Here is a 26,554-nt window from a genome sequence, read left to right on the forward strand (position 1 = left end):
ACCAGATACATACAAACAAACACAGCCTCTCTGGCAGCCCTTCCCACATGAGTGAGGGTTTCAGGATCAATCCCAAACTGACTAGGTTACACACAAGAAAGCCTGAACCTCAGCTAGTATTAACGTTAGTGGAGTGAGGTTGGTCTGCGCCAGCTGAGGATGTGATCCACGTTCTGCATATACATTTTCACACATACCTACGTGCTCAGACATCTAGACATAGTCAGGTGTTCATACCCATGGGCATTTGTCACAGACAGCCTCCAGGAACAACATGTGCAGTTATATCACAGACACACAGATGCTCGCACACCCAGAGATATCACAGTCTCTCAGACACATCTACGTACACTCACCATACGCACTTGCACACCCAGTCACGGGTATATATACATTTACACTCCCCCAGACACCATTCCATACATCTATTGATATTACTCCAATTCAGCCAGGCACAGGAGCAAGTACATGACTTTAAGCATCATTAAAGTCAAGGAGACTACTCGTGTGTGTAAGCACCTTGCTGAATCAAAGCCAATGTGCTCACTGCTAAAATAGTTTAATTATTATTATCACTCCCAAAGACTCCAATCAGGATCAGGGCCCAATTGTGCTGGATGTTGTACAGCACAGAGTAAGAAACAGGTCTTGCTCCAAAGAAACTGCAGTTTAATGCTAATCAAGACGCAATAAACATGCAATTAACAATAGGAGAGAAGTGGGGAATGACGTACTGGAATTACAATGTCAGACAAATAGCCCAAGGATTGTATTGTCTCCCTTGCATTGGGACATGCCCAGAAAGTATGTGTGCTAAAGGTTTTGTTTGGGGCAGTTAATTGTCAAAGGCACATAGGCTGAGATTTGCAAAACAGTACAGGGGATTTAGCCGCACATCTCCTCTAACATTAAACCCTGCTCTGAAGATCCCAGGTGTCTTTACCATGGTCCAAATTCTGCCACCTTGGTTCATTGGGCTAAATTGTGACTTGGACAGACCTTGAGCCTGAGTGTATACAGGGCTAAGTGCTTAGGTGGGGTAAGATTTTCAAGCACTATGCATCCAATGTGCCAGGATGCTTTGAAAATCCAGCTACTTATTTTGGTGCCTAAATGAGAGCAGAGCTCTTCAGAAAATTCCAGCCTTTTTCCATCAAGGCAAGTGTGTGGGGAGGGACATAGGTGGAGACGTAGCCCCACCCCCTCCATTAATTGATTGGTGCAGCTAAGAGTTTGTGTATTAACTGATTGTTGGTATAGGCCAGTAACAAATTACTAGCCCCCAGGAGGCTGGTGGGGAGCAGAAGGGAATTGTGATGGGGCGGGCAGGTAATTGTTTTCGCCTCCTGTGAGAATTTTCCAAATTTTAAAAAAAATGTCCTTGTCCAGAATTGGGCCAAAAATCAAAATCTTGAAAAATTTCATGAATCAACAAATTATTATTATTATTTTTTGTTTGGGCCAATTGAAATGTTTCCCTTTGATCATTTTGAAAGGTCTCATTTTGATTTTGCCCTTTTGTTCTTTCTTCAGTTTGTTTTTAGTAGAAATGAAGTGAAATTTCAAAAAAGACAAAAGTCAGTTTGAACCGTAAAACCCAAAGTTTTTCCATTTGAAAAAGTCAAAATAGGACCTTGTGACAATTTGAAAACTTAATTTTTTTTCAATGCTTTTACAAGTCAGGAACTTTTTCCAAACGAAACTGGGCGACAGGGGATGGATCACTTAAGAATATAAGAACATAAGAATGGCTATACTGGGTCAGACCAAAGGTCCATCTAGCCCAGTATCCTGTCTTCCGACAGTGGCCAATGCCAGGTGCCCCAGAAGCAATGAACAGAACAGGTAATCGCCAAGTGATCCATCCCTGTCACCCGTTCCCAGCTTTTGGCAAACAGAGGCTACAGACACCATCCCTGCCCATCCTGGCTAATAGTCATTGATGGACCTATCCTCCATGAACTTACCTAGTTCTTTTTGGAACCCCCTTCTAGACTTGGCCTTCACAACATCCTCTAGCAAGGAGTTCCACAGGTTGACTGTGCATTGTATGAAGAACTACTTCCTTTTGTTTGTTTTAAACCTGCTGCCTATTCATTTCATTTGGTGACCCCTAGTTCTTGGGTTATGGGGGTCACCAAATGAAACTTATAGGCAGCAGGTTTAAAGTAAACAAAAGGATTCCCTGTTCTGTTCATTCCCTCTGAAGCTCCTGGCCACAACTGGAAGACAGGATACTGGGCTAGATGAACCTATGGTCTGATGCAGTATGGCTGCTCTTATGTTCTCACATTCTTTCCCTTTCCCCACCCGCAGTCTCGGATTTGACAAATTGGTATTTTGGGGTGAAAAAAACATTTTGTGGCAAAAATTCCAGCCAGTTGCAACTGCGATTCTAGGAGCCAATAGTCCTTCCTTGGGACATTCTTGGGGTGACCCTGTTAAATGCTTTGTCCTTGTGAGGAAAGCTAGCCCACTGATTTCAGTAGGACCACTGGCAGCTGAAGGCATTATTCAGCAAATGCAGGGGAGGCAAGATCAGGCTCTGGCCCTGAGGGGTAGAACTTGGTGTAACACTAATTTTTTTTAAAAAGGAGTACTTGTGGCACCTTAGAGACTAACAAATTTATTAGAGCATAAGCTTTCGTGTCACTTCATTGGATGAAGTGAGCTGTAGCCCACGAAAGCTTATGCTCTAATAAATTTGTTAGTCTCTAAGGTGCCACAAGTACTCCTTTTCTTTTTGCGAATACAGACTAACACGGCTGCTACTCTGAAACTAATTTTAAAACAAATCTCCAAACTGCCAGGGCAATGGCAGAAAGGTTTCTTGTTTTAAAGAACCTTTTTTTGCAACCAGTGGTCAGCAGTGAAGATTAATAGCTTCTCAGCAGGATAAAGCCAGCACTAATTAGGAGAAGGGAGACACAATGCAGCCTTATGCAGCCTTTTTGGGACTATCTAGTGCATTTCCTAGCGAGTCCTTTTACATAACATGCCCTTGGCACTTCTTCTTGAGCTGTCAACACTTTGGGAGGGTCAGAACACTAAGATCTCGTCTCAAAGCAGCCACAAACAAACACAATAATAAAGAAGGACAACAGACACAGGGAAGCCAGGACTTTAATCAAAAACAACCCCCCCCAAAACAAATAATAATAATAATAAAAAAAATCAAAGCTGCCAAAACAACCCCAAAGTGGAACAAAGTGCAAACCAGCTGCAGGGGAGGAGAAGGGGAGCAAAGACCAAGAATAACACCAGCACACCAGCAACTCCTTGCAGTTTTGTAACAAGCTGCTCTGGCTCTTTAAAAACTTGCAGCCCTGTGCAGTGATAATAGTATTTGGAGAGCTACAAGTGGCTGAGGGCAGGTCCAATAAGCGCCCTCAGCACCTCCTTCCCCCCCCCCCCCCAAGAACTCTGGTTACAAATCCTCGCTCTTTTGCCCATGGCAGAAATGTATATAAACCCCCAGAAAAGCAGATGCACTTGAAAAGACAGGTACGGGGGCCGCGGGCTGGATAGCCCCTCCACGGGCGCTGGAGTTGGCGAGGCTGGCGCTGACAAGAGCGCGCTCCTGGGGATCCTGACAGCTGGATTACCGGTGCGAGCGGGCTTGGGTGCAGGTTTTGTTTCTTTCCCCCTCGCCCGCCTGGATCAGGCTGCTGATCTGAAACTCACCACCCCTTTGGGCAGCGCCCGGGATCATGCTGCGGCTGCTGGGCATCTTTGGGCTGTGCCTAGCTGTCCTGCCCTCGCTCGGCTCCCCCCTGGAGAGCGAGATCGTGACCCCGCTCCGCTTAGACCCGGACATCAACGGCCGGCACTATTTCAAAAGGGGCCCGGAGGAGCCCAGCCCCCAGGGGGTGATTTTCCAGATCTCCGCTTTCCAGGAGGATTTCTACTTGAACCTGACTCCAGACGCGCAGTTCATTGCGCCCGCCTTCGCCATCCACTACCTGGGCGCATCCCCCAGCGCGGCCAGGGAGCGCCCCGACCTCAGGCACTGCTTCTACTCCGGAGATGTCAACTCCGACCGGGAATCCTTCGCCGCCCTCAGCCTCTGCGGGGGGCTGCGGGGGGCTTTCGGGTACCGAGGGGCTGAATATCTCATCAGCCCGCTGCGGGATGACAGCGGGAGCGGGGCGCGGAGGAACAGCCAGGGGGAGCACCTCTTGCAGCGCAGGAGCGCGCCTATCCAAGCCGGAGACCCCACCTCCAGGTGCGGCGTGGGCTCCAGCTTGAACCCGGCCATCCTGCAAGCGCTGGAGAAATACAAAGGCGCCCAGCAGCAGCGGAAGAAGCAGCTGAACGAGACCAGGCTGCCCAGGATGAGCGGCCGCGCCAAGCGCTTCGTCTCCATCCCCCGGTACGTGGAGACGCTGGTGGTGGCGGACGAGTCCATGGTGAAGTTCCACGGGGCGGACCTGAAGCACTATCTGCTCACCCTCATGGCCACGGCGGCCAGGCTGTACAAGCACCCCAGCATCCTCAACCCCATCAACCTGGCGGTGGTCAAGTTCCTGGTGATCGGCCAAGACGACAAGGGGCCCAAGGTCACCGGGAACGCGGCGCTCACCCTGCGGAACTTCTGCGCCTGGCAGAAGAAGTGGAACAAAGTGAGCGACAAGCACCCCGAGTACTGGGACACCGCCATCCTCTTCACCAAGCAGGTGGGTCTGGGGGGGGGGGGGTCCGCGAGCCGTGTGTGTGTGTGGGGGGGGCTTTCCCTCCCTGGCCCTGGCTGGGACAAGGCCCTGGGCACTGCACACTGCACCCTGCCCGCCAGGCTGCCCCTTGCCCCGCTCCTGCCAAAGCTCAGCGCACGCCGGGCCGATTGCGCAAAGCGAGCCCCGGCCGCGGGTCCAACAGGCGCCCTCATTACCTCATTTGCAATGCCACTGGACTTACGGTGTTTCTTTTCTGGTCGCTCTTGCCAGAAAAGAAAGTGAGTTGGGGGGGGGGGAGTCTGGGTCTGGGTGTCATTAGCTTGGTTCGCAGTTCCAAAGGGGGGGGGGCTGCTGAGTAACAGCCCTCCTCCCACCCAGCCAGTTACACCGTTCTTCAAGGGCCTGAACTCGGGTGGGAGAGCAAAGATGGTGGTGAGGGCAGAGGGTCGAATTAGAACTACAGGGCAGGCCAGGGCTTCTGCTGGATGCATGGCATGCCTTCCGAGCAGCAGCCCAGAAAAATCTCTGTCACAGCCTGGGTGTGGCCAGCAAACCCTTCCAATAATCTCTCCATGGTGCATTTTCACCAGCAACCTGGAGATTCCAGATTGTAGGTGTTTTATATCTGACAGGAAGGAAAAACCCCCACCCCCAACCCACGCCCAGCATGAGTATCTATCACAGCTTCTGATTCTCTGATACAAAACAGCAGAGTTGGGGGCACACTGGGGCTCCCAACAGGGCACAGAAACTTGCTTCTCTTTGCAACCTGCTTGAGTCCATCTGAGGACAGCCCCAGAAGCGGAGCAAACATCTGGCCCTGGTTTCCAAGCCTTCCTCCTCAGCTGGGAGTAGCTGGAAAGCTGAGCCCTGGAGCTGCCCATTGCACCTGCCAAAGAGAGAGCCTCTCCCAGCTTCACACTTCCTCTGACTCATTCACTTGAAGAGCCCCATGAGAGCCTGGAACTCTCTCTCCTCTACTGGTCCTGAGTGAATATAGTGCTGGTGAAAGGTGTCAGATCCCTGCAGGCTGGAGTCCTCTCTCTGTCCACAGAACAAGTACGGTACTGGCAGCAGTGGCGATGGCTTCCCCACAGCCCCTGCTGCTGTGGTCTGGAGGGAGACCCTCTGAGGCTCCGCTGAGAGATGGAAGTATTCGACTTGATTTGTTTGAAGCTCTTTCTCTTTGCCTCATTCAGTCCTTGAACTCAGCTGATTCTGCCAGCAATGGTGCCAATGTCAGTGCTGTTTGGGATGATTATTTTGCCACATGGTGAACTGTGCAATGGGAACAAGACTCAGAGCAGCAGCTCACTTCGCATGTGCCCCGAAACAGCCAACAGATGGGAACGAGTGACTTTCAGTCACCGCCCACTTGGACTGGATGCAAACAGATGACATGCTTGACACTTCCTTGGAGAAACTCTGCCACACTCAGACAGACTTTGGGCTCCTGACTGCCCTCGGTCCCACTTCTCCCCATGGGAAATGCTTGCACACATCAAGCTTCGTATTTGCCCTTAAAATACTCAGAATACTTCACCCAACTCATTAAAGCACTCTGGGCTTTGCATTCCCCTTTCCATGGCTGCTATTTGCTGATTCACATCACATTGCTTGAAGCTTTCTCCTTTCTGCTACAATGATGAGTGCTATTGACAGACTTAACTAATCACCTCCAATTACCTGCCTGGGCTTTCAGTGACTCCAGACTGACATAGGCTAGATTGTACTCTCAGCTACTCCTCTGCAGTCCCTACACAGAGTGTAAACCAGGACAGAATCTGGCTCAGTGGACCAAATCCTCATCCTGTTGTTGAAAGCAATGGGAATTTTGCCACTGTCTTCAGAGAGACCAGGATTTAGGTTAGTGACTATGATACCATGTGACTATAGCCATTAATGGGGTGAGATATTACTTGCTGAATTTGGAAATCACCAATGGAAGGTGTCAGGGAGAAGAAAGAGGCTAGTCAGAAAGAGAGGAAGTGTCTACGAATACACAATATCATGGCAATCAGCTAGGGTGGGTTGGATGATAGGGAAAAAGCACATAGAATAGTGACAGTGATTCTTCAATTCTCTTTTTTCTACCTCCCTCCCACCCTGTTCTCTTTATTCTGGGGGATCAGATCCGGGAGCAGATCAGTAACCCCTTTGGAAGCTGTGGGGGCCTTTCCATAACTTGTGTCCTAGTAAGGCACTCATGGAAGGAAAGGATATTGATGACCACAAGACTTAATGATCAACATGATATGAGCACCACAGACCTGTGACAACAACTAGCGACCTCTGATCTACCCTGGAATGGTGGCAACATAACCACTGACAATTTCAGCAGTGGAAATTCATCTCCTCAGATCAAGTCCTTTAGATGGACTTGAATCTCTTTAAATGGGAACGAATACAGACAGCCTGATCCAAAGCCTGCTGACATCAACCGCTTCAATTGGGCTTTGCATCAGGCCCTGTCTGGTTTACGATTGTTGCAAGAACAGGCAGCATGTTGACCCTATCCCTAATGGGCCAGATTCACCACAGCATAAACCTGCTGAAGTCACTGGAGTTACACCAGGGATGAGTTTGGCCTTAAACATGCATGTGCTGCCACACTGGCTGCATTTTTTACGCATGACAAAACCGTCCATTCCTGAAACCCCAATGCAAGCTCAATGCAAGGGCACGTGATCAATGGAGACATCTGCCTTCCCTGAACTTGTCCATCTGTAGTCTCCTGGTACCTAAGAGTTTATCTCCCCGCCAAAAGGCTGTTACATAAACCCTTAACTTTTATTTAGTCTAAATGCCAATTGATAGGCAGTTTCCAGTTCTAGTCAGCAAGTCGCTGATAGATGGAGTTGTCCTGTCTCAATCTGGCGTCAGGAGCTCCCGCACAGCCTTGTTTTCTATGATGTCAGTTGCTCTGGATTGCGGATATGTCCTTGGTGAACTCATTTTGTGCATCTGGCCAATTCAGGTCTGCCAAGCAAGTGGGAGCAAGAGATCTCATTCTTCCCACTTTAGCTGGTGCTTGAACAAGGGGCCATTGGAGCATACGGCATTTAGCTGCACAGCTGCCCTTTGTGACTGCACCTAGGGAATGGAGATTGGTTCGGCAAGTGGCGTCCAATATCTTGGCTGCATTGACAACCATCTGGAAACTGATGCTCTGCAGCTTTGTTCAGATTGATATCTGCCAATGATGACCATGGAGGTTCTTAAAATGTCTACTGCCCGGTCGTTAAATGGACGGCTTTGCCAAACAGCTGTTCTCTTTACTGCTGTGCACCAGAGGTGGGAGAGGGTATAGAATTCCATTATCCGTGGACTCAAGGGTGGGGAGCTTAGAAAACATGCAGCTGATAATGAAAAGCTCAAGTACCTTTGAGTCAGGCTGACCCAGTTGTGTGTCTGTGGAGGGAGGAAGTTCCATCCTCCAAGTGCTTGACACAACTGCCGCAAGGTTCCCTGCAGTCAACTTGCAAAGCATCTGGAAAGACACTGATTAGGAATCACTGGGGAGGCGGCCAAGCCTGGTGGGAGAAGTCCAATGGGGCAGCAGTACAGTGGTTGCATAATCCTGAGTTGCTCTAGTGGGGATAAGGAGAAAGATGAGTATCATATGGGATTATGGAGCCCATGGGAGATGGGACCACAGTCTCTGTGCTTGGCTGGTGAGAGGCAACAGCTCGGGCCCCACGTGGAGATGGTGGCATCTCTGTAGAGCCTGCCAAGCTGCGGCAATGACAGCTTGTGTAGGCTGTTCTCCAACAGCCAACAGAGGGGGATGAAAGAGGGTGGCCTAGGAAAGTCTAGGAAAAGACGGAGAAGAAATACGTCTGTTTCATCTTCCACAAACGCAGCTGGGCAGGGTCAGAGAATGGTCTAGCTGTTAGAGCAGGGAAGGATAGGTTCTCTTGCCTTGCTCTGCCGCTGACTCTGTGTCACCCCAGATGAGTTACTTCATCTCTCTGTGCGTCAGTTTCCCTATTTGTGAAGTGGCTGGGACATACAGGGTTATGATGAAGCTCCGGGCCTCGGGATGAGAGGGCTGTTGGAGCAAAGTATTATCACCTTGTAAAGGACCAGTGGGCAGAGCCAGACCAGGAGAACTGTGTCTGGATCAGGCAGGGAGCTGGCATGACAGACAAGGCCTTCATTTACTGTAAAATCCCATTCTTGGACCAGTACTAGTATCATTTTCAGCATAGCCAAGATGAAGTGAAGTAATGAGCATGAATTCTCTGTGAACATTCTGCAAATCCCATTGGATGCAGCAGCTGTAACTGGGCTGTTTCCACCTTCCACCCTTTCCCACCATAGCCAGATCTGCGGGGATTTTAAATGGGTGACACTTGCATATGCCGTTAGCATTTTCCTGGCTTCCAGTGGGATGGGAAAGCTCTCCCTAATCCAGGTTTGGATGCTTTCAGCCCCCTCTCGAGTTTTGGTGGAGTCATTTTACATGGCTTGATGCTGGAATCTCTGGGGAAATTCTCTGACCTGTGCTATGCAGAAGATCAGATTAGCTGAGCCTAAAGAATCCATTAGCCTTAAAATCTCTTTGGATTCAGGTAGGAAAGGAGACTGTTTTAGGGCAATCGTTTGTTTGCCTCTTGCTTTAGATTCTTCCTGCTACCTCTTTCTAACATGTAGTCTGCCTATCTAGGCGTCTATAATTTGCCATCCCCGTAGTACACACCTCCTGCCTCTTCCCTGTAGTCCCAATAACAATCTGTCCTTGTGCTGCTAGTGCAAAATCTTCCCGCGCTTAGGAATACACTTTGCCCAGCTGCACATTTTGGGCTTGGTCCTCTCCTGTCTTGCACCTGTGCAAGGCAGGTGCAAAACGCTGCTAGGCCAGGAGTCTCCACTTGCTTGCACCAGTGGTGCAGTTTCACACCCACACATTGCACAAGTGTCAGTGCTGACATAAGGACGTGGAGGCTCAGGGTCTTTGCATTGCAAACTCACACCCTCTTTTCTCTTTTGTTCCTCTCATTTACTCCCCCTATTTCCTTCCCCTCCTCTTCTTCCCCACCTGTACCCTGTTTCCTCCCAATTGCCCCTCTCTCTTTTCTCCCTCTCCCCTCCGGCTCTCTGTAGAGTCTCTCCCCGTGCTGAGGAGATGCTATCCCATTGTTACTCTGGGAGCACCCAGACACATCCCCAATCCCATGTTTTGGAATCTCTTTCTCTGCTGACTCCTCTTTGCAGCTCCCCTCGCTCTGTGCCCCTTCACTGACCTTTCTGAGCCAGGTTTGGGAGCTGGCTGGATCTCCAGCATGACTGGAGGAGGGATTCTCAGTGGGGTGAGGGGCATGGCAGGTGGTTGTGGCGCTGCCATCTGGCATTTCAAAGGGGAATGGCACCAGGAGGCTGAGGTTCAGGTTTGAACCCAGGCCCAGAGGTTTAAGGAGGGCCGGGTAATAGCTGCTTGTTACTCTATCCCTGCAGTCAGCGGAGAAGGTTTGCAGCAGTAAGTGGGTCAGTGTGTCAGTGCAGGTGTTCGGCAGGGAGCCAAGAGTGCTCTCAGCCAGCAAGGAAACAGGAACTCTTAAAAGAGCAATGAGCAAGGAAACTCCAGCCTCTTGCCGGTGTGTCCCCACGGTGCCCTCCCCACTTTTAACCAAGACCATTTGCCCTCAGTGGCTCTGGCTGTGGCAGATACTCCATATTCAAGCAGACTTACCCAAACTACAGCCCTGGGCTGCTTTGCTTCTCGGTTCCAGGAGGGAGCAGATAAGCCAAGAACCGGGCATAAATGGTTGTTCTGTAAACACTATACCATCTTCAGCTCAGCACACAGCACGGGCTCGTTCACAGAGTGTTGAGAAGGGGCCCAGCATTTGGCTTTGTCTGGTCGGTTTGAGGCATCAGCCCTTACTTGTACTGATACGACTACAACTCTGCCCTGACTAGTAGTTTCCAGGTGTAGAGCTCCGGGCACTTTACAAAGTGAAGGTCAGTATCAGTATCCCATTGTCCAGATGAGGAGGGTAAGCTGCAGAGAGGGGAAGTGAACTGAAAAGGGTCCCACAGCATATCTGTGTCTCCTGACTCCTAGTCTAGTGCCTCATCCATTGGATGCTGCTGCTTCAGCCTTCACGAATGTGCATATTTCCCCTATATTTATTGAAGGCATTTATCTGGCCCCTGCTAGCATAGTACTTGAGCACCTCATAACCTCTAACAAATTTATCTTCAGAACACTCCTATGCGGTAGGAAAGTGTTTTTATTCCCATTTTTACAGATGGGGAAACTGAGTTACAGAACAGTTAAGTGACTCACAAGACGCTGGAGGCAGAGCAAGGACTTGAACCCAGGTCTTCGCTAGCATCCTAACCACTGGATCATCCTTCCAGGGGTGATGTGCAGGAGCAACGCAATAATCCACAGATTCACACCTCCTTCAGTCTGTGAACACCCAGACCTGCAGCTCTCAATGCTCCCAGGAAATGATGATGGGGCTTTCCCTCCCTCCCCCAACAGAAACCAGGTCCTGACACTTTGGATTTCAGAGGGTCTGGTTCTGATCTCACTTACCTCAGTTCTATGCAGGTGTGGCTCTGTTGATTTCAGCAGGGTTACTCCTGATTTGCACTAGCATGAGTGAAAGCAGTCAGGCTCCGTGGTCTTCATGTTGCTCACTGTTTCCCTTGGGCAAGATTTAAGAAAATGCAAAACCAGAAAGAGGGAAATGGAAAGTTGAAGGGCATAAAATAGGAGCGAGATCACAGAGATCCGACTTGCTTGGCAACACACAATCCTACTTTATCTAAACCAGATTACATTAGACTAAGCTAAGTACCCTCTGTCCCTCGTGGGAAGCTGTGCCACTGACTAAAGCAGGTAACTTACCCTATCTGGGCTGCAGTGTAAAGTGAGGCTCATAATACCAGGGGTTTGAAGATTATTTCCCTGGTGGTTTGTTAAAGTGCTTTGAGATCATCAGCCGTCAACGTCCAAAGCACTGTCTGAAGGGAAGTGCCCAGGTGCTCCTACGCATTGCCGTGACGCTCACCAGGCACATGGACAAGTCATGCTGCTGATCTTCTGGAGCCAGGGACAGCAGCAAGGGCAGTGTAGAGCCAGTCTGTCTGAGAAGTTGAGATCAATGCCCATCCCTGGTGGGCAGGATACAGTGGCCTGGCCATCCTGGCAGAGGCATCGGCACAACTCCCTCTGATGTCAGTGGGCAGGAGTTCATGCAAGGGTGGTGCTGCCCACACGTGACGGAGCGACTGTTGGCCTTAGGAATCCAATAGGGCCCCGTCGCCAAGACCTGACTCAGCGCAGCACTGCAGGCCACTGCGACAGGTGGGGAGGAAACTGGCTAGGTTTCCTCATGACTCGCTGCACATAGGCCCCCAGAACCTAGGGCTGCCCCTTGGAGAACAACAGAGACAGAGCGGTTAAGCCAGCTCTCCTGAATTCCTCAGCAGCCAACAGGGCTATCTCGGTGATGGATTTGCTGAGTGCCCTCTTGTAACCTGCCTGTCAGAGAAAGGGAGATTTCCCTCAAGACTTATGAGCTGCAGCCATCAGCAGTCAAGGGAAGAAAGCTCTAGGAGCCTCCTGCCTGGGCCAGGCCCTGGAGATAAGCCGCCAGTTGCTCTCTGCCCAGTTGTGACTTTAAGCTTCAAAGATCAAATAAACCAGATCAGGCTCCCACTCCCCCGACTCTGTCCATGCACTTTCAGGGTCAAGACCTTCTGTCCCCTCCTCCCTGAGACTCCCACTCAGCTCCGCCAATGCCCCTGAACCCTGATCTGCAGCAACCCATATTAATCCTTCTCTGGGTTCCCGGTGTGGCTCTGCCAGCTTCTCTCTCATATCCGAGTTGTGGTCCCCTCCTTGTCGCCGGCAGTGTCAAAAGCGTGGGATGGCTTTGTGATGCCGATATAGTCTCACCAGGGACCAGGGTGAGCCTGTCACATTCATTTCACATGCAGACAAGTGCAGGTTTGTTCGTTCAGTTCTTCAGTCGTGAGAGGCTTGCTTCTTTACTATGCAAAGGCCAGCCCTTTCCCGACAGATTATTACCTTGATGTTTTCAAAGTATTTAATGAATTCTCAGCCACATGCTTTTTTCTAAAGCCAGCAGGGCAGGGCCAGAACCCTCTGAAGTTATTGACATTGATACTTATTGATGGACGAACCTTGAATAAGCCCCCAACAGTTTGGATTCTTATCGGAACTTCAGTTTGGAGACTACCTTGGCCTCTCTTGTGCGATTACACAGTATAAGAATGGCCCTACTGGGTCAGACCACTGGTCCAGCTAGCCCAGGATCCTGTCTTCCGACAGTGGCCAATGCCAGGTGCCCCAGAGGGAATGAACAGAACAGGGCAATTATTAAGTGATCCCTTCCCTGTTGTCCAGTCCCAGCATCTGGAAGTCAGCACGGGGCTGCATCCCTGACCATCTTGGCTTATAGCCATTGATGGACCTGTCTTCCATGAACTTATCAAATTCTTTTTGCTATTGGCCTGGAGAGGAACGCAGCATGAATCACTCTTATTTATTGTGTGATAGCACCCCAAAGGCCCACCTATTGTAACTTGATCCCATCCATATTTAAGGTGGGAGAGATTCCCTGCCCCTTCCCACAGCCTGCGAGCACAACCTCTCCTAGATTCCTGCGTCTCCCAGCTTGATCTCAGAAGATGATAAAGGGGTGAAAAATGATGCTCAGATCTTCACAAACAAATGAAATGTCAGCGTGTAAATTCCAGGGAGTTACTTCTCTTCCCAGACTCTCCCCTGTGGGTGCACTTCAAAGGAGAAGGCTGCACAGCCAGGGGAGAGTCCAGGGCTGCCTAGAAGGGAAAAACTCAGCGGAGCTGTCAAGTGGAATCCGATACGAGAGTCCTGGAGTGAGGTCGGCACTGGGGATGGGTCATCCTCAGTAGGTCTCCTTAACCCCCTCTCTTCCTTGAGTTTTGGAGAAAGAGAATAGTGTGGGGAAAAGGAGGATGGACACTTTGTACTCACGCAACAATAATACTGTGTATTTGAACAGTGACTTATCTGACCGTATGATTTGTATTACTGTAGCCCCTATTGGCCTCAACAGAGATCTAAGCCCCGTTGTGCTGGGCCCTCTGTAGACATATAGTGAGGTACAATCCGCTGGCCTTCCTTCAAAGAGCTCACCATTGAAATAATCAAAACAAAGGCTGGGAGAAAGGGAGTGTGGTTATCATTATTTAACAGATGAGAAACTGAGCTAGAAAAATGCTAAGTGACTTGCCCAAGGTTATCCAGAGAGTCTGCGGCAGAGCCAAGAATTGACTCTAGATCTTTCGCTCACGGAATGTGATGGCCCAAGCATCTACAGGGATTCTGGCCCCAATCCTTCCCCCTTTGCAGACAATAGCAAAACTCCCACAGATTTTAATGATGCAGGAGCTGACCCTAATGAATGCATTCTCACCCCATGCTCCATACTAGGTGTGTAAGGGTCACCAACTGCCTTTTACAGATGGGGAAATTGAGGCACTGAGAGGTTAAAGACCCAAACCTTCAAACTGGAGTACCAAAATCCATATTTTGGCATCCAGATAATTGGTCTGGTTTCACCAGAGGTGCTGAGCCCCGGCAGCTCCCATTGACCTTAGCAGGAGTTGTGGATGCTCAGCACTTCTGAAAGAGGGGTTACACCTCTTGTAATCTGGCTCCTTTCACACCCACCCCTCTTCTGGAATTTAGATTGGATGCTCCTTGGGGCAGGGACTGTGCTTACCATGTCTTCTGTGAAATGTTGAGCATACTTTGGAGGTGCTATAAGATAATCAGTACTGTGTCTGACTTTAGGCACCTCAGGGTGAAGATTCTGGTTTAAGTGATTCATCGATGGCAGAGGTGTGAGAAGAACCCAGGAGTCCCGACTCCAAGCGCCTCGCTTGGATTACAGTTCTTTCAGAGGGGAAATTTCCCTTCCCCCATGGCTGGCATCCCCAATGTCTTTGTTATCTCTATTATGTAGCAGACTATTAACAAGACTGCATGTGTTCTGGTTTAAGGGAATTCCAGGCTCTGATGTAGTTAGCCAATCTGGTTCTGTTCACCTGTGAGCTACAAAATAAGGAAACAATTTATATCTGGCAATGGCACTGCCCAGCTGAAATCTATATACCAGCCTCTGTCTCCATAAGCAACATCTGCTAGACACAGTCAGTCCTGGCTCCTAACAACTCCAGCAGAGAGAATATTTTACGGCATAGATGTGGCATAACCCCCTGCTTGGGGCTTCTGCCTTCGGTGGCTGTCACTATTGTCTTCTTCAGTGTGTCTGTGGGGTCACATGGGAACTAGGAGGAAAGGCAGGGTCAGACCTAAACCTCCCAGCCTGGGAAAGGAGGGGAATAGGTTACAAGGAGAGCAATTAGTTGCCTTCAGGGCTTCCAGCTGGGAGATAAAACTCACCTCTCTGGTGTCAACTGGGAGGCTGCAGATTTCCCCAGCTGCAAAGAACCTTTCGGCAGCACCTCATCAGAACAGGAGAAGCTTCCTCTATGAAAAGCTGTTCTTGGCTTGACAGAGATACTCCCTTGTTCCTCTCTTTGGGGCTGTGGATCATCTCCCCTCATATCTGCTTCCTTAAGTCTATCTGCCTCAGGTGCTTAGAAAGCCCCCATCTCCTAGGGGTGTGACAGAAACAGGAATCAAACCCCACTCTCCCAAGCCCCAGATGAGCATCTTAACCACTGGACCACCCTTCCTAGCAGTTGCAGTCTCACAACTGCATCATTCATCTCCAGCACGGCTCCCCCAGCTGTTTCTGTGATTTCTTCCTCTGCCATTTCCATGCTCATTCCTTCTGAATGGTTCTCCTTTGGTGTGGCACAGAGACACAGCACCAGCTCGTGGTGATAGCATGGGTAAAGGTCCCAAGATACCTGGCTTCTATTTCCGGTGCTGTCACTGGTTTGCTGTTACTTCCCTACTCTATGCCTGAGTCCCCACATCTGTAAAATGGGGAGAGTGATGCTTACCCTCTTGGAAATGTGCTCTGAGATCTTAGGATGAGTGGTGCAAAGTATGATCATCATTATAAGGGTTCAATCCATTGGTTAAAAAGGCAGCCATTCCCTGCAAGTTTAACAGAGTGCCATCTCCTCCTTCACAGAATGAATCATGCCATTCACTGGCTTGTGTGAGTTATCTGTGTCTGGGAAGCACAGATAAACTGCACTGACCCGTGAGGGCTGAGAGCTGCAATTAGCTTGTTTAGGGTAGGGAAGTTTAAGCAAATGTTCAGGGAAACTGAAGCACTGTTTGCATACATGAGGGAGGAAGGCTGGTCTGATGGTTAAGGTCCTAGCCAGGGAGGCAGAAGGCCTAATTTCAACTCCTGGCTATAGGACAGACTTCCTGTAGGACCTGGAGCAAATCACTTAATCTCTCCAGTCAAGATTTACTTATGACTTTGGATGTCTCAGTTCTTATGGGCCCAATCTGAGACACCCTAAAGGGACCTGATATTCAGAAAGCAGATGCTCAGTGCTTTCTGAAAAATCAGATCTTGTTTAAGATGTCTTGAGCAGGGCACGCAGAATCACCAATCACTTTTGAAAATCTTGGTGTCTGTGTCAATTTCCCCAGCTGTCTCAGTCTTCCCATCCTTTGACAATCTGGAGCATTTAGTCTCTAAACTGTTATAGGCAGGAGCTATGTCTGCCTCTATGTTTGTACAGCGCCTAGCACTCTGGGGTCTGGATCTCAGTGCTACAGTAATACACATACTCAATAATCATAATGAATATGCATGTGTAGGTACTGTGCCTATAACAATAAGCATGTGTGCAGAATATTTTGATGATATCTTACCTATGCTTAAAAAATATCCCCACTGTGTGGAAGCCCATTCTGAGAGCGGACAGACACTCAGGACATCCTCAGGCTATCCTCTGGCAGGGCCTAGTCCTGCTTTGGTTTCATTCAGACAAACTAGCGCTGGAGAAACCTCAGGCAGTTCATAGATTTGGTTCAGATAATCCCTCTGCAGCCTGGCTCCTCTGAACCCTGCAGGCCTCTGGGATTTGCAGAATCGGGCTGGGAATCTGGCGATCAGGTGGTTCTTTGTGCCATTTCTGACATGCCCAGGACATACTCTCCTACGAGTTCACAGTTCTCCAACGCTTCTGGACCCATCCAGAACTCGGACAGGCTGGAGCCACTATGAAACTGGAAGGGGAGAAGGGAAGGAATGGAATAATCTTTTGGCCCTTAAAAGGTCAATTGCAGTTTGAATTGCAGGCAAAGGTGGGGCCAGTTCTTGTTTAACTCAGACTGCCTGCCTGTTCCCAGTGCAGAGCTGGCATGGGGCCTGAGCCAAAGCCCACTGAAGTGAATGGGAGCCTTTCCAATGAATTCAACAGACTTTGGCTCTGACCCGTCAACCTCTCAAAGCCAAGCAGAGGTGAGAAGCTGACCAGTCTCCTTCCTTTGGGTCTGATCCAAAGGCAGGAGCCTTCCCATTGACTTCAGGGGGATTTGGGTCAGGCCCTTTGTCCTTTTGAAACAAAAAGAAAAAAGCTCCTGGTGTTTAGGCTGGGCCCCTCCCTGGCTATAGGGGCCTTAGAAGTCAGGAATCAGTGTCACTGAAGACTCAGGAAAATGTTATATATAAGATATAGCTGGTGCCAAGGTTAATTCCAAACGTGTCATTTCATCGCACTGGACAGCCCAAGGTAGTGTGTATTTTAGGTCAGTGAGCCACAAAGGTTTCCTGGCTCCTACTCAGTGTAAACGGGGATGCATGGTTCCTATCCTGTAGTCTCCTATCGGTCTTGTTTTCTAGGGGTTAGTTAGTGCAATAACAAAAGCCACACGCTGGCATCTCAGAGGGGTTTCTCTGGTGCTGGCATCTCCGGGTCTGCAGCACCAGTGCAATTCTTGCCCACCACTAACTGGTCCCATTTGTCCTCTCCCCACGTTCCCTGTAGGATTTGTGCGGCGCCACCACCTGCGACACCCTGGGGATGGCCGACGTTGGCACCATGTGTGACCCCAAGCGCAGCTGCTCGGTCATCGAGGACGATGGGCTGCCATCTGCCTTCACCACGGCTCACGAGCTGGGTAAGGAGCTGAGGTTCAAGGGCAGAGCATGCCCATCCCCTTTTGGGGTTGCTCCCTCATTTGTGGCTTTTGGGGGAACAGAATTTGGCCAGCATTCCTGTTCCTCGACTTCACAGATCTCAAAGCTTGTGGCACCCAGTGGGAATCTGAGGTGCAGGGGAGTGATGTGACATGCCCCAGGTCACACAAGAAGGCTGTGGCAGAGCCAGGATAGAACCCAGGAATCCTGATTCCTAGCCCACTGGAATGTGCTGCCCCGCTGATAATAGCATGACTGCGTTTTCTTGTACAGTTTGCTGACGCTCTGTTCCCCTTGCTGTACAATGCTAGTGTCACCAGAGTTGTGCTTCCATGAACCGCACGAGTGTCCGATCTCCCAGGCAAGTCATTCATTCTCTGTGTTCTCAAGCCTCCGCCTTGCACGTTGTCCCTCAAACAGTTGCCAGACCATTTCTGGTTTTAATAGCGAACGCCTCCATCCATCATTCTGTGGCTTAGAAAGCTGCCACTTTAACCAAACCCACAGCAGAGATGTGGAGCTCCAAGCTGCAGTTGCCACCTGGGGAAAAAAACAAACAACAACAAAAAAAAACCACACCCATATCCCAAACCTGCTAATGTTTATGGCTCCACAATTAGGAGGGAAGAAAGCCTGAGATGTTTAAAATAACCCTGAATTGCAGCCTCAGGAAGTTTAGACAATAGCCAAGTGTCCAGAACAGCTTTCAGGGGAAACTCCACCTCGGGGTGAGAAAGTGAAACGCACCGGCTTTCTTCCCAGGGCTTCTGGGAGGTGAGAGAGGAACTGTTGGAAAACAGCTGCTAGGAAAGCAAGAGGGGCCAGTGAGGGCGGGTCAGCCGGCCCAGCTATATTTTATTGTTGTTATTGCCACTTTAGTTCAGTTTCCAGGATTTGGGTGTCCTGAAATAACACACCAAGGCTGGGATGCATTAGGCATACACCTAAATCCAGAGACAGTTGCAGTCTCTGGGGGGTTGAGCAATGAAATCGCTCTCTCTCTTCAGTGTTCTTTCTTTCTTCCTTTCCTTCTTTTCTTTCTGAATAAACCGCATCCATACAAGAAGCAGATGGTGTGTGTTTTGGCCAGCAAAGTGCCGGTTCAGAGACCTCATTGGCAGGTTTAATGTGTTATAACTTGTCCGTCTTAAGGACGATCTGGTTTAAACACAAGGAATGGAGCTTGTGGAGCCCGGGGTGGCGGGACAGGACACCCAGACCATTAACCACCGGGCTGCAGGCATTTTAGAGCCATTAGTCCCACAAGCAAAACGATTTCTTCTGGCTTAGCCAGAATGGCCAAGATCAGGGTGATGTGACTCATTAGCATCCGGGAAGAACACACGGGGCGGAGGGGAGAGACATCAGCTGCTGAGGCAGTGGTGGTTTTGCTGTTACAACAGGGCCCATATAGGTGTGGTGGTTCATCAAAGCAAATGAGGGCTCTGTGGCATTAGCTAGAGCAGGATCCATGCCAGGATCCTAGGGGACTAGCCAGATATGTATATAAACTGAGACTAAGCGCACTATCCATGTACAGGAAACTTGGTCAGATCAGAGCTTCCTGCTAGAGAAGGAGAGGTTGCCTTGTGATGAAAGGATGGCCTTGCAGCTTAGGCATGGGCCTTCCAGGTTCTCCTCCTGGCTCTGCCCGAGGCTTCGTAGACAAGTCACTTGGCTGCGATGCCCCAGGCTTCTCAGCTGTAAAATGGAGATAATGGGACGGACGTTGTGAATTGCTCCAAGACCTATGGGTGAAAAGTGCAGTGTGAGAGCTCAGGATGACTAAAGGCTCCCCTCGCTCTTCCAGGGCACGTGTTCAACATGCCCCACGACAACGTGAAGGTCTGCGAGGAAGTCTTCGGCAGGTTGAAGACCAACCACATGATGTCACCCACCCTCATACAGATCGATCGCGCCAACCCCTGGTCGGCCTGCAGTGCCGCCATAATCACCGACTTCCTGGACAGCGGGCACGGTGAGCTGGGCATGCTGGGAAGGGGAATGCGGCTGCAGTTGCTGATGGCGGCTCATGCAGCACTTAATGAAACAGACCCAGGGGCAAAATCCCTGCCCGGAGGGGCTTACACTGCAGCCGGGGAACGGGCCATCCAGCTGGTAAGGGTTCAGACATAAAGTGTGGAGACACTGCGGGGAGGAGAAGTGGGTAAGCAGCGAGTGCAGGCGTTGGGAGCCTGTAGCTACCTACTCCTGTGACAGGATCCATGCTTGCTCCATGGTGAGATCCGCTCCATCCCAGTGCTCTGGGTCAGTGCAGCCTGGGTTTTCATCTCGCCTTCTCCCAGCTGCAGGTCACCAGTCCCATTTCGCCTGCTGGGACCTGGTTTAAAACAGGCCCTGCAGCTCAGGAGCTTTAAGTGTGAAGAATTAGAGCCTTTGCCTCTCACGGGGATGAGGGGGTGGGGAGAGAGGAAGCATCTGTGCTCCTCACACCAGATGTCTGCAGCCTTGAAGCCCTCTCACAGCTGAGCTGGGACGTCCCTCGGCTCTACAGACTCCGGCACGGTTCTCCCTTTTTAAACAGTTTACTCTTGGCAAGCAGTAAATCATATAAGCTGTGTTCATGCAGGGGGTCAATAGTGGCCGAGGGCAAATCAGTCTGGGCCCTGGCTAACTCTGACTCAGCTGCCTTGAGACCTGTCAGTCTAGAGACCTGCCTCTGCCCACCTACTTCCCCTCCCCCTGCACGCACCATCTCGACTGTACTCATTGCTGTGAGGTCTACATGACGTAAGGGCTAGATACACAACTACTGCAGCCCTTTCTCCTGGGATGCGCCTCTGAACAACTTACGGCCAACATGCTTATGTCTTGTGACCCAGAGGGATTGGTTGAGATTTTCAAGGATATTCAGCTTTAATGGGAGATGTGTGTCTAAATCCCCTAGACCGATCTCAAAAGCTCAATGACAGGTTTCAGAGTAGCAGCCGTGTTAGTCTGTATTCGCAAAAAGAAAAGGAGTACTTGTGGCACCTTAGAGACTAACAAATTTATTAGAGCATAAGCTTTCATGAGCTACAGCTCACTTCATCGGATGCCGCTCACTTCATCGGATGCATCCGATGAAGTGAGCTGTAGCTCATGAAAGCTTATGCTCTAATAAATTTGTTAGTCTCTAAGGTGCCACAAGTACTCCTTTTCTTTTTGCAAAAGTTCAATAGTTACTTCTAAGTATGAGGGGAGGCTGGTCACTGGCCAGGCTGATGAAGCTGCTAGTCAGTGCCAGTTGCATTGGTAGGTTTTGCTTAGTGGACACCTGTACCCGTAGGAATGGGATGGAAACCACTGAAACTACAAATGCTGTTGATTAGAAAAATCACACAGGCCTTGTTAAGAGAAGAAAATCCAGCTTTAGCTTTACTTGATGGCTTCCTGCTGCAGTGAGTTCCACAAATTATAGTGTGCCAAGTAACAGGTCTGCCTGCATCAGCCATGAACGTCTGCTTTGCATGCTCTCCAAGGGTTGGGTGCAGCAACCCTGTGTATTGAATGCCCAGTCACTCGAATGGTATCTCCCATTTAATATTTCTCTCCCTGCCCCGCAGGGGACTGCCTGCTGGATCAGCCCATCAAGCCCATCTCGCTGCCGGAGGACCTCCCTGGGGCCAGCTACAACCTCAACCAGCAGTGCGAGCTGGCCTTTGGCCTCGGCTCCAAACCCTGCCCCTACATGCAATACTGCACCAAGCTCTGGTGCACGGGGAAAGCCCGGGGTCAGATTGTGTGCCAGACGCGCCACTTCCCCTGGGCCGATGGCACCAGCTGCGGGGAGGGGAGATTCTGCCTGAAAGGCGTGTGTGTCGAGAGGCATAACATCAGTAAGTACAGGGTGAGTACCTGACTGCTCCGTGCTGGGGGATGCGAGTGGGGAGGGCTGCGGGAGGGCATATAAGGCAAAGCCCGGCAAGGCAGCTTGAGCTGAAGCTGAGAATATGTAGCTCAGAGTTCTTTATGCACTGAAATCAGGTGACATAGTGGCAACGCTCTCCCAGGGGCCGGCCAAGGGAGGGGCATGGCCGAAAGCCATCGACCGGGCTGTACCTTGCTGCAGAGAGGGAAGCTGCCAGAAGTTGAAGGGGTTTGTCCATTCCCCATTTGCACAGGTGTGCTAGTCATCATCGTCCTCGAACCCAGCGATCGTGACAGTTTCTCCAGGGCGCTGGGCCTGGCTGCAGTTATCCAGGGCTCCTCTAGACCGGATAACCGCAGCGTACTCCTCATAGAGCAGCCTCACCACGGCGTGAGCACTTGGCGGGCTCAGAGTGGAGTTCATCTCCACGGCCGCCATCCAAGACACTGGCTGTGATGCTGGGTGTTGCTTGAACACCTGCCACAAATAAGCAAACTTGTTGCAAACAGGCCAGCCAATTCCAAGCACTGCGGAAAGTCAGCAAGCTCGATGGGAAAGCCCCCACTTCCCATCTGTAACCCGGGAGGCCAAGCCGAGTCCCCAGCAGGTGTATAAACAGCAAATGTGCTTGTGGGGATGGAGCAGAGGAGGAACCAAAATAATATCTTTGCAAAGGACTTGGGGCCCTGGTTGCTAGGGCTAAGGCTCCCTCCGACAGAGGACAGAGCTACGCCCAAAACGTCACTCTGAAGCAGCTCTGTTCTCCTCTTGGTTTTCTCCTGACACCAAGTGTGAATGGCTTATGCTGGGTGTGGCAGCCATAGAGAGTAGAGTCCTTTTCTGCTTAATGCTGGGTACCTCCCCCCAAGTCGGATTCCCTCCACAGGGGACCCAAATATTGCACGACTGGCTGCTTTTGAAGAGACATGGTGGTAGGGCCAAGGGATTTTCCTCTTAACACCCTCTCTCCCGCAGGTGGATGGCAGCTGGGGGAAGTGGACCCCGTACGGCCAGTGCTCTCGGACCTGCGGTGGGGGAGTCCAGCTAGCCAAGCGCGAGTGCAACAGCCCAGCACCTGCCAACGGAGGGAAGTACTGCGAAGGTGTCCGGGTCAAGTACCGCTCCTGTAACCTCGACCTTTGTTCTGAGTCAGGTGAGGCTTCCCCAAGGGACGGGACCAGCCGGGAGGGAAGAGACCTGCCCTGGCACTAGTTTCTAATGGGCACAGTTGGGCCTTTCAAAGAGCTGTACGTGTTAAAGCAAACCACCAATCCCAAGCAGCAACCTGCTAGCCCACTCAGTCCCATTGCTGTTGATTCTCTGTTGTGCTAATGGCGCTGTTAGGTGTCACTGAAGTTAGTGGCGGATGAGGGGTTTGGAGGTGTAAGCCTCAAAAGCTATGGAGGTTTGGGTCAGGTGACTCCAAACGTTTGGCAGCTTTTCTGGAGGTTACACAGCTCTCTCTGGTCTGCAAATCAAGTTGGAGATCTCAGTAGGTACCAGAGGAAGGCAGTTCAATGGTTAGAGCACCAACCTAGTACTTAGGGGGAGACAGACTCTGTGTGTGACCTCAGGCAAGTAACTTAGCCTCTCTGGGCCTCAGTGCCCCATCAGTAAAATGGGGACAATAGCACTGCTTACCTCGCAGGGGAGTTGTGAGCATAAAAACACAAAAGACTGTGAGACGCTCAGACACGATGTGATGGGATCCGTAAGTGGAGAGATGTTCCGAAGGTTGAGTGCGTGGTCAGTACTGATACACACACAACAGAGTGGTGTCTCAGCCTCTTGAGACTGCAAAAATGAGCAGGTGAATGAGGGAAAACAGACGGTCGGAAGGGATTTTCATGCCAGAAGTGAAGAAAACATCTCTAAATATCAGTCCTACAATGGGTTTGGGAAGATCTAAAGTAGGTCATGGTTTAATGGGAGCTTGTATCTTTTAGTAGAACCCAGTTTGGCTCATCCCCATTGAAAACGGGGGCGCTCATTCCTTCTCTGCTCTATTTCCACTCAGTCCAGTTGAGCTGGAAATACAATAAAAATCCCAGTTTTCATGGTATTTCTGCCCTGGCCAACATTCAAAGGCCCACAAAACCTGGTTGATGGGGCAGAAAAGGAAAGTTAACCAGACCTAAAAAGAGCTGGTTTGGGTTTTTAATTTGCCCACATTGATTAGGAGGTGGTATTTGGAGCTGGTAACGTCTGACCTAACTCCACCTGCAGTATCAAGCAAACAATACATCACGAGAGACTAAAGCTCGGACAGATGTCTGGAACTGTTGTTTCATCTGTGCATAGCGGAGCTAAAGTTAGAGTATGTGTAAAACATGCAGAATTTTTTTGTGTGCACACAAAATAACTGTAATCAAAAACCCAATTTTCTGGAACATTTTGAGCACTAAGCTGGTAAAAAAATAAGCAAGAACATTTTGCAAAAAACGTCAAACATTTTCGACGAGCTGTAGCTAGCCTCGTCGCAGCAACCACTGCCATGTTTGCAAGTTTAGGGACAAATTCAAGAGGGACAGTGGGCCCAATTCTCCTTGGCCTTGCTGCTGTGTGCAGTCATTTACAGCAGTGCAAAGTGGGGATAAGCCACCAGCCTGTTCTATTGAAGCCAACAGAGCATCACCAGTTTACTCCAGCCTGGCCATGGTACTACAGTGGAATATCACACACTGGATAAGTGGAAGTGACTGCACAGCTTGCAGGGCAGGGGAATATAGTGCTAGTGCCTGTGTGTGTGAGAGAGATTATACACTCCAACTAAATCATCCCAGCCAGGGCTTTGTCAAGTCTGACCTTAAAAACCTCTAAGGAAGGAGATTCCACCACCTCCCTAGGTAACGCATTTCAGTGCTTCACCACCCTCCTAGTGAAAAAGTCACGAAGCCCAAGACAAAGCCACTGAGAGCTGGGTACAAATCACTCTCAGTTGAGGGGTTCTGGCTAGGGAACGGTCTTCCAGGGGAGGTCAGGCACATCCAGTGTCTGAGTATCATTAGAAAATGCTGTACAGCTTTGAGAAAGCCAGGTCCCATAAGTGACACTGATGATACAAACCTCGCTTTCTATTTCCAACCCTCTGTCAACACCCAGAACACCATCCCCCAAGCAGAATTTTGACTCCCCAAAGGGAGAGTTGCCAAAGACACCATGAAATCCTCTCGGAGCTTTGCTACTCTTACCGATCATATGTGGAAGCCGCCCAGGTACTATGGTGATGGGCAACAGTCTAAATACCTTCCAGATAGATATTTAACAATCCCCTAAATATCCCTGCACAGTGAGAGACCAATAGCCCAAGCTCCCTCTGACTGTGGCCTTTTCACAGAATTATTCAGAAGGACATCAGAAGGTCTGGAGCGTAACCAAAAGGACTGATTTGTGCAGCTCAAGCATGGAGCCATTTGGAAAGGCCTGTCCAGTTAGCTTTTCCTCCTCCTTCCCACCAGCAGGACCCAGCTCCTAATGCCAGCTACTCCAGCTTTCTTGCAGCACGTGCCTCTTCTAATGTGCTGGGGGGAATTGCCTAATTCACCACAGCTGGGCTCAGCCATAGTCATGGACAGGAGCCACAATCTCTGCACCGAGGGGCTGCAGCTGTGCACTGTAGTTTCCTCTGCTCAGGAGAGAGTGTTAACTCTTTCCTTGCCATCTCCTGGTTAGGGTCTCGGTGTCTCTTCTAATAATATAACTGTCAGATGTCTTCTTCGGGGTTTATTGCACACTGCTCAGAGGCCTTGCAAGGAGTGCCTAACACACAGATAAAAACAAACAAACATAGTGTGGAATATCCATGGTACGCCCACATGTTGAAGACTGTGTGCAGTTCTGGTCACCCCATCTAAAAAAAAAAAGATATATTAAAATTGGAAAAGATACCAAGAAGGGCAACAAAAATGATCAGGGGCATGTAACAGTTTCCGTACGAGGACAGATTACAAAGATTGGGACTCCTTAGCTTAGAAGAGAGACAACTAAGGGGGGTGAGGGGAAATAGGATAGAGGTCTATAAAATCATGAATTGTGTGCAGAAAAAGTGTTATTTACCCCTTCACATAACACAAGTACCAGGGGTCACCCAATGAAATTAATAGGCAGCAGGTTTAAAACAAACAAAAGGAAGTATTTATTCACACAAATGCACAGTCAACCTGTGGAACTCATTGCCAAGGGATGATGTGAAGGCCAAAAATATAACTGGGCTCAAAAAAGAATTAGATAAGTTCATAGAGAATAGGTCCATCCATATCCATTAGCCAAGATGGTCAGGGATCCAACCCCATGCTCTGGGAGTCCCTAAACCTATGACTGCCAGAAGCTGGGACTGGATGACAGGGGATGGATCACTCAAGAATTGCCCTCTTCTGTCCATTCCCTCTGAAGCATCTGGCACTGACGACTATCGGGAGACTGGATACTGGGCTAGATGGACCATTGCTCTGACCCTGCATGGCCATTCTTATATTCTTACTGTGTTGCTTTGAGCAAGTCACTGCCCGACTCTGTGTCTCACCACTTCCCTATCTGTAAAATGAGGATAATATTCTTTACCCTCCTTTGAGACCCTTGGATGAAGAGCTTTATTATCTTTTATTACACACCTTGTTCCCATTTCTGAACGACTGCAATAACATCAAGTGGCCACCCTCCCCCGCCCTCTTACTAGAAATGGCCTGCAATATGAGGCAGTGATTGCCAAGAAGTGAGCCATTCATGCAGACTTTACAGTCTTGCCGGTTTCATTTTTCCCTGGAGCAAAAAGGTGGCAGTTGTTTTGAGCAATGGTTGTGGGATGTTACCCCTGGAACTGACACCGCCTCAGCTGTGAGTAAGGCTTGAAGTGGCTCTCTGTTCCCTCCACCATTGGTGATACTGTAGCACTGTTATCCTACCCC

At 49.9% G+C, this 26,554-nt stretch overlaps 1 protein-coding gene and 1 long non-coding RNA gene across 2 annotated transcripts in view; one reads left to right on the plus strand and one right to left on the minus strand.

The window, feature by feature from the left end:
- Positions 1 to 2,974: 2,974 nt before the first annotated feature.
- Positions 2,975 to 26,554, plus strand: part of ADAMTS15 (ADAM metallopeptidase with thrombospondin type 1 motif 15) — a 31,794-nt gene continuing 8,214 nt past the window's right edge. Inside the window, exons 1-5 of the mRNA XM_038380989.2 lie at positions 2,975 to 4,676; positions 17,628 to 17,760; positions 19,590 to 19,757; positions 21,346 to 21,629; positions 22,626 to 22,803. Of these exons, the coding sequence (XP_038236917.1) occupies positions 3,711 to 4,676; positions 17,628 to 17,760; positions 19,590 to 19,757; positions 21,346 to 21,629; positions 22,626 to 22,803 (1,729 nt within the window). The 5' untranslated portion in view covers positions 2,975 to 3,710. The remainder of the gene's footprint in view (positions 4,677 to 17,627; positions 17,761 to 19,589; positions 19,758 to 21,345; positions 21,630 to 22,625; positions 22,804 to 26,554) is intronic.
- On the minus strand, positions 21,626 to 25,113 carry LOC119846822. Its single transcript, XR_005290011.2, has 3 exons — positions 24,842 to 25,113; positions 23,292 to 23,444; positions 21,626 to 22,127 (listed from the first exon to the last, which is right to left on the minus strand). It is a non-coding gene; the product is annotated as an uncharacterized LOC119846822 (long non-coding RNA).

The sequence above is a fragment of the Dermochelys coriacea genome, chromosome 22, assembly GCF_009764565.3.
Source record: "Dermochelys coriacea isolate rDerCor1 chromosome 22, rDerCor1.pri.v4, whole genome shotgun sequence".
Classification (NCBI taxonomy): Eukaryota; Metazoa; Chordata; order Testudines; family Dermochelyidae; genus Dermochelys; species Dermochelys coriacea.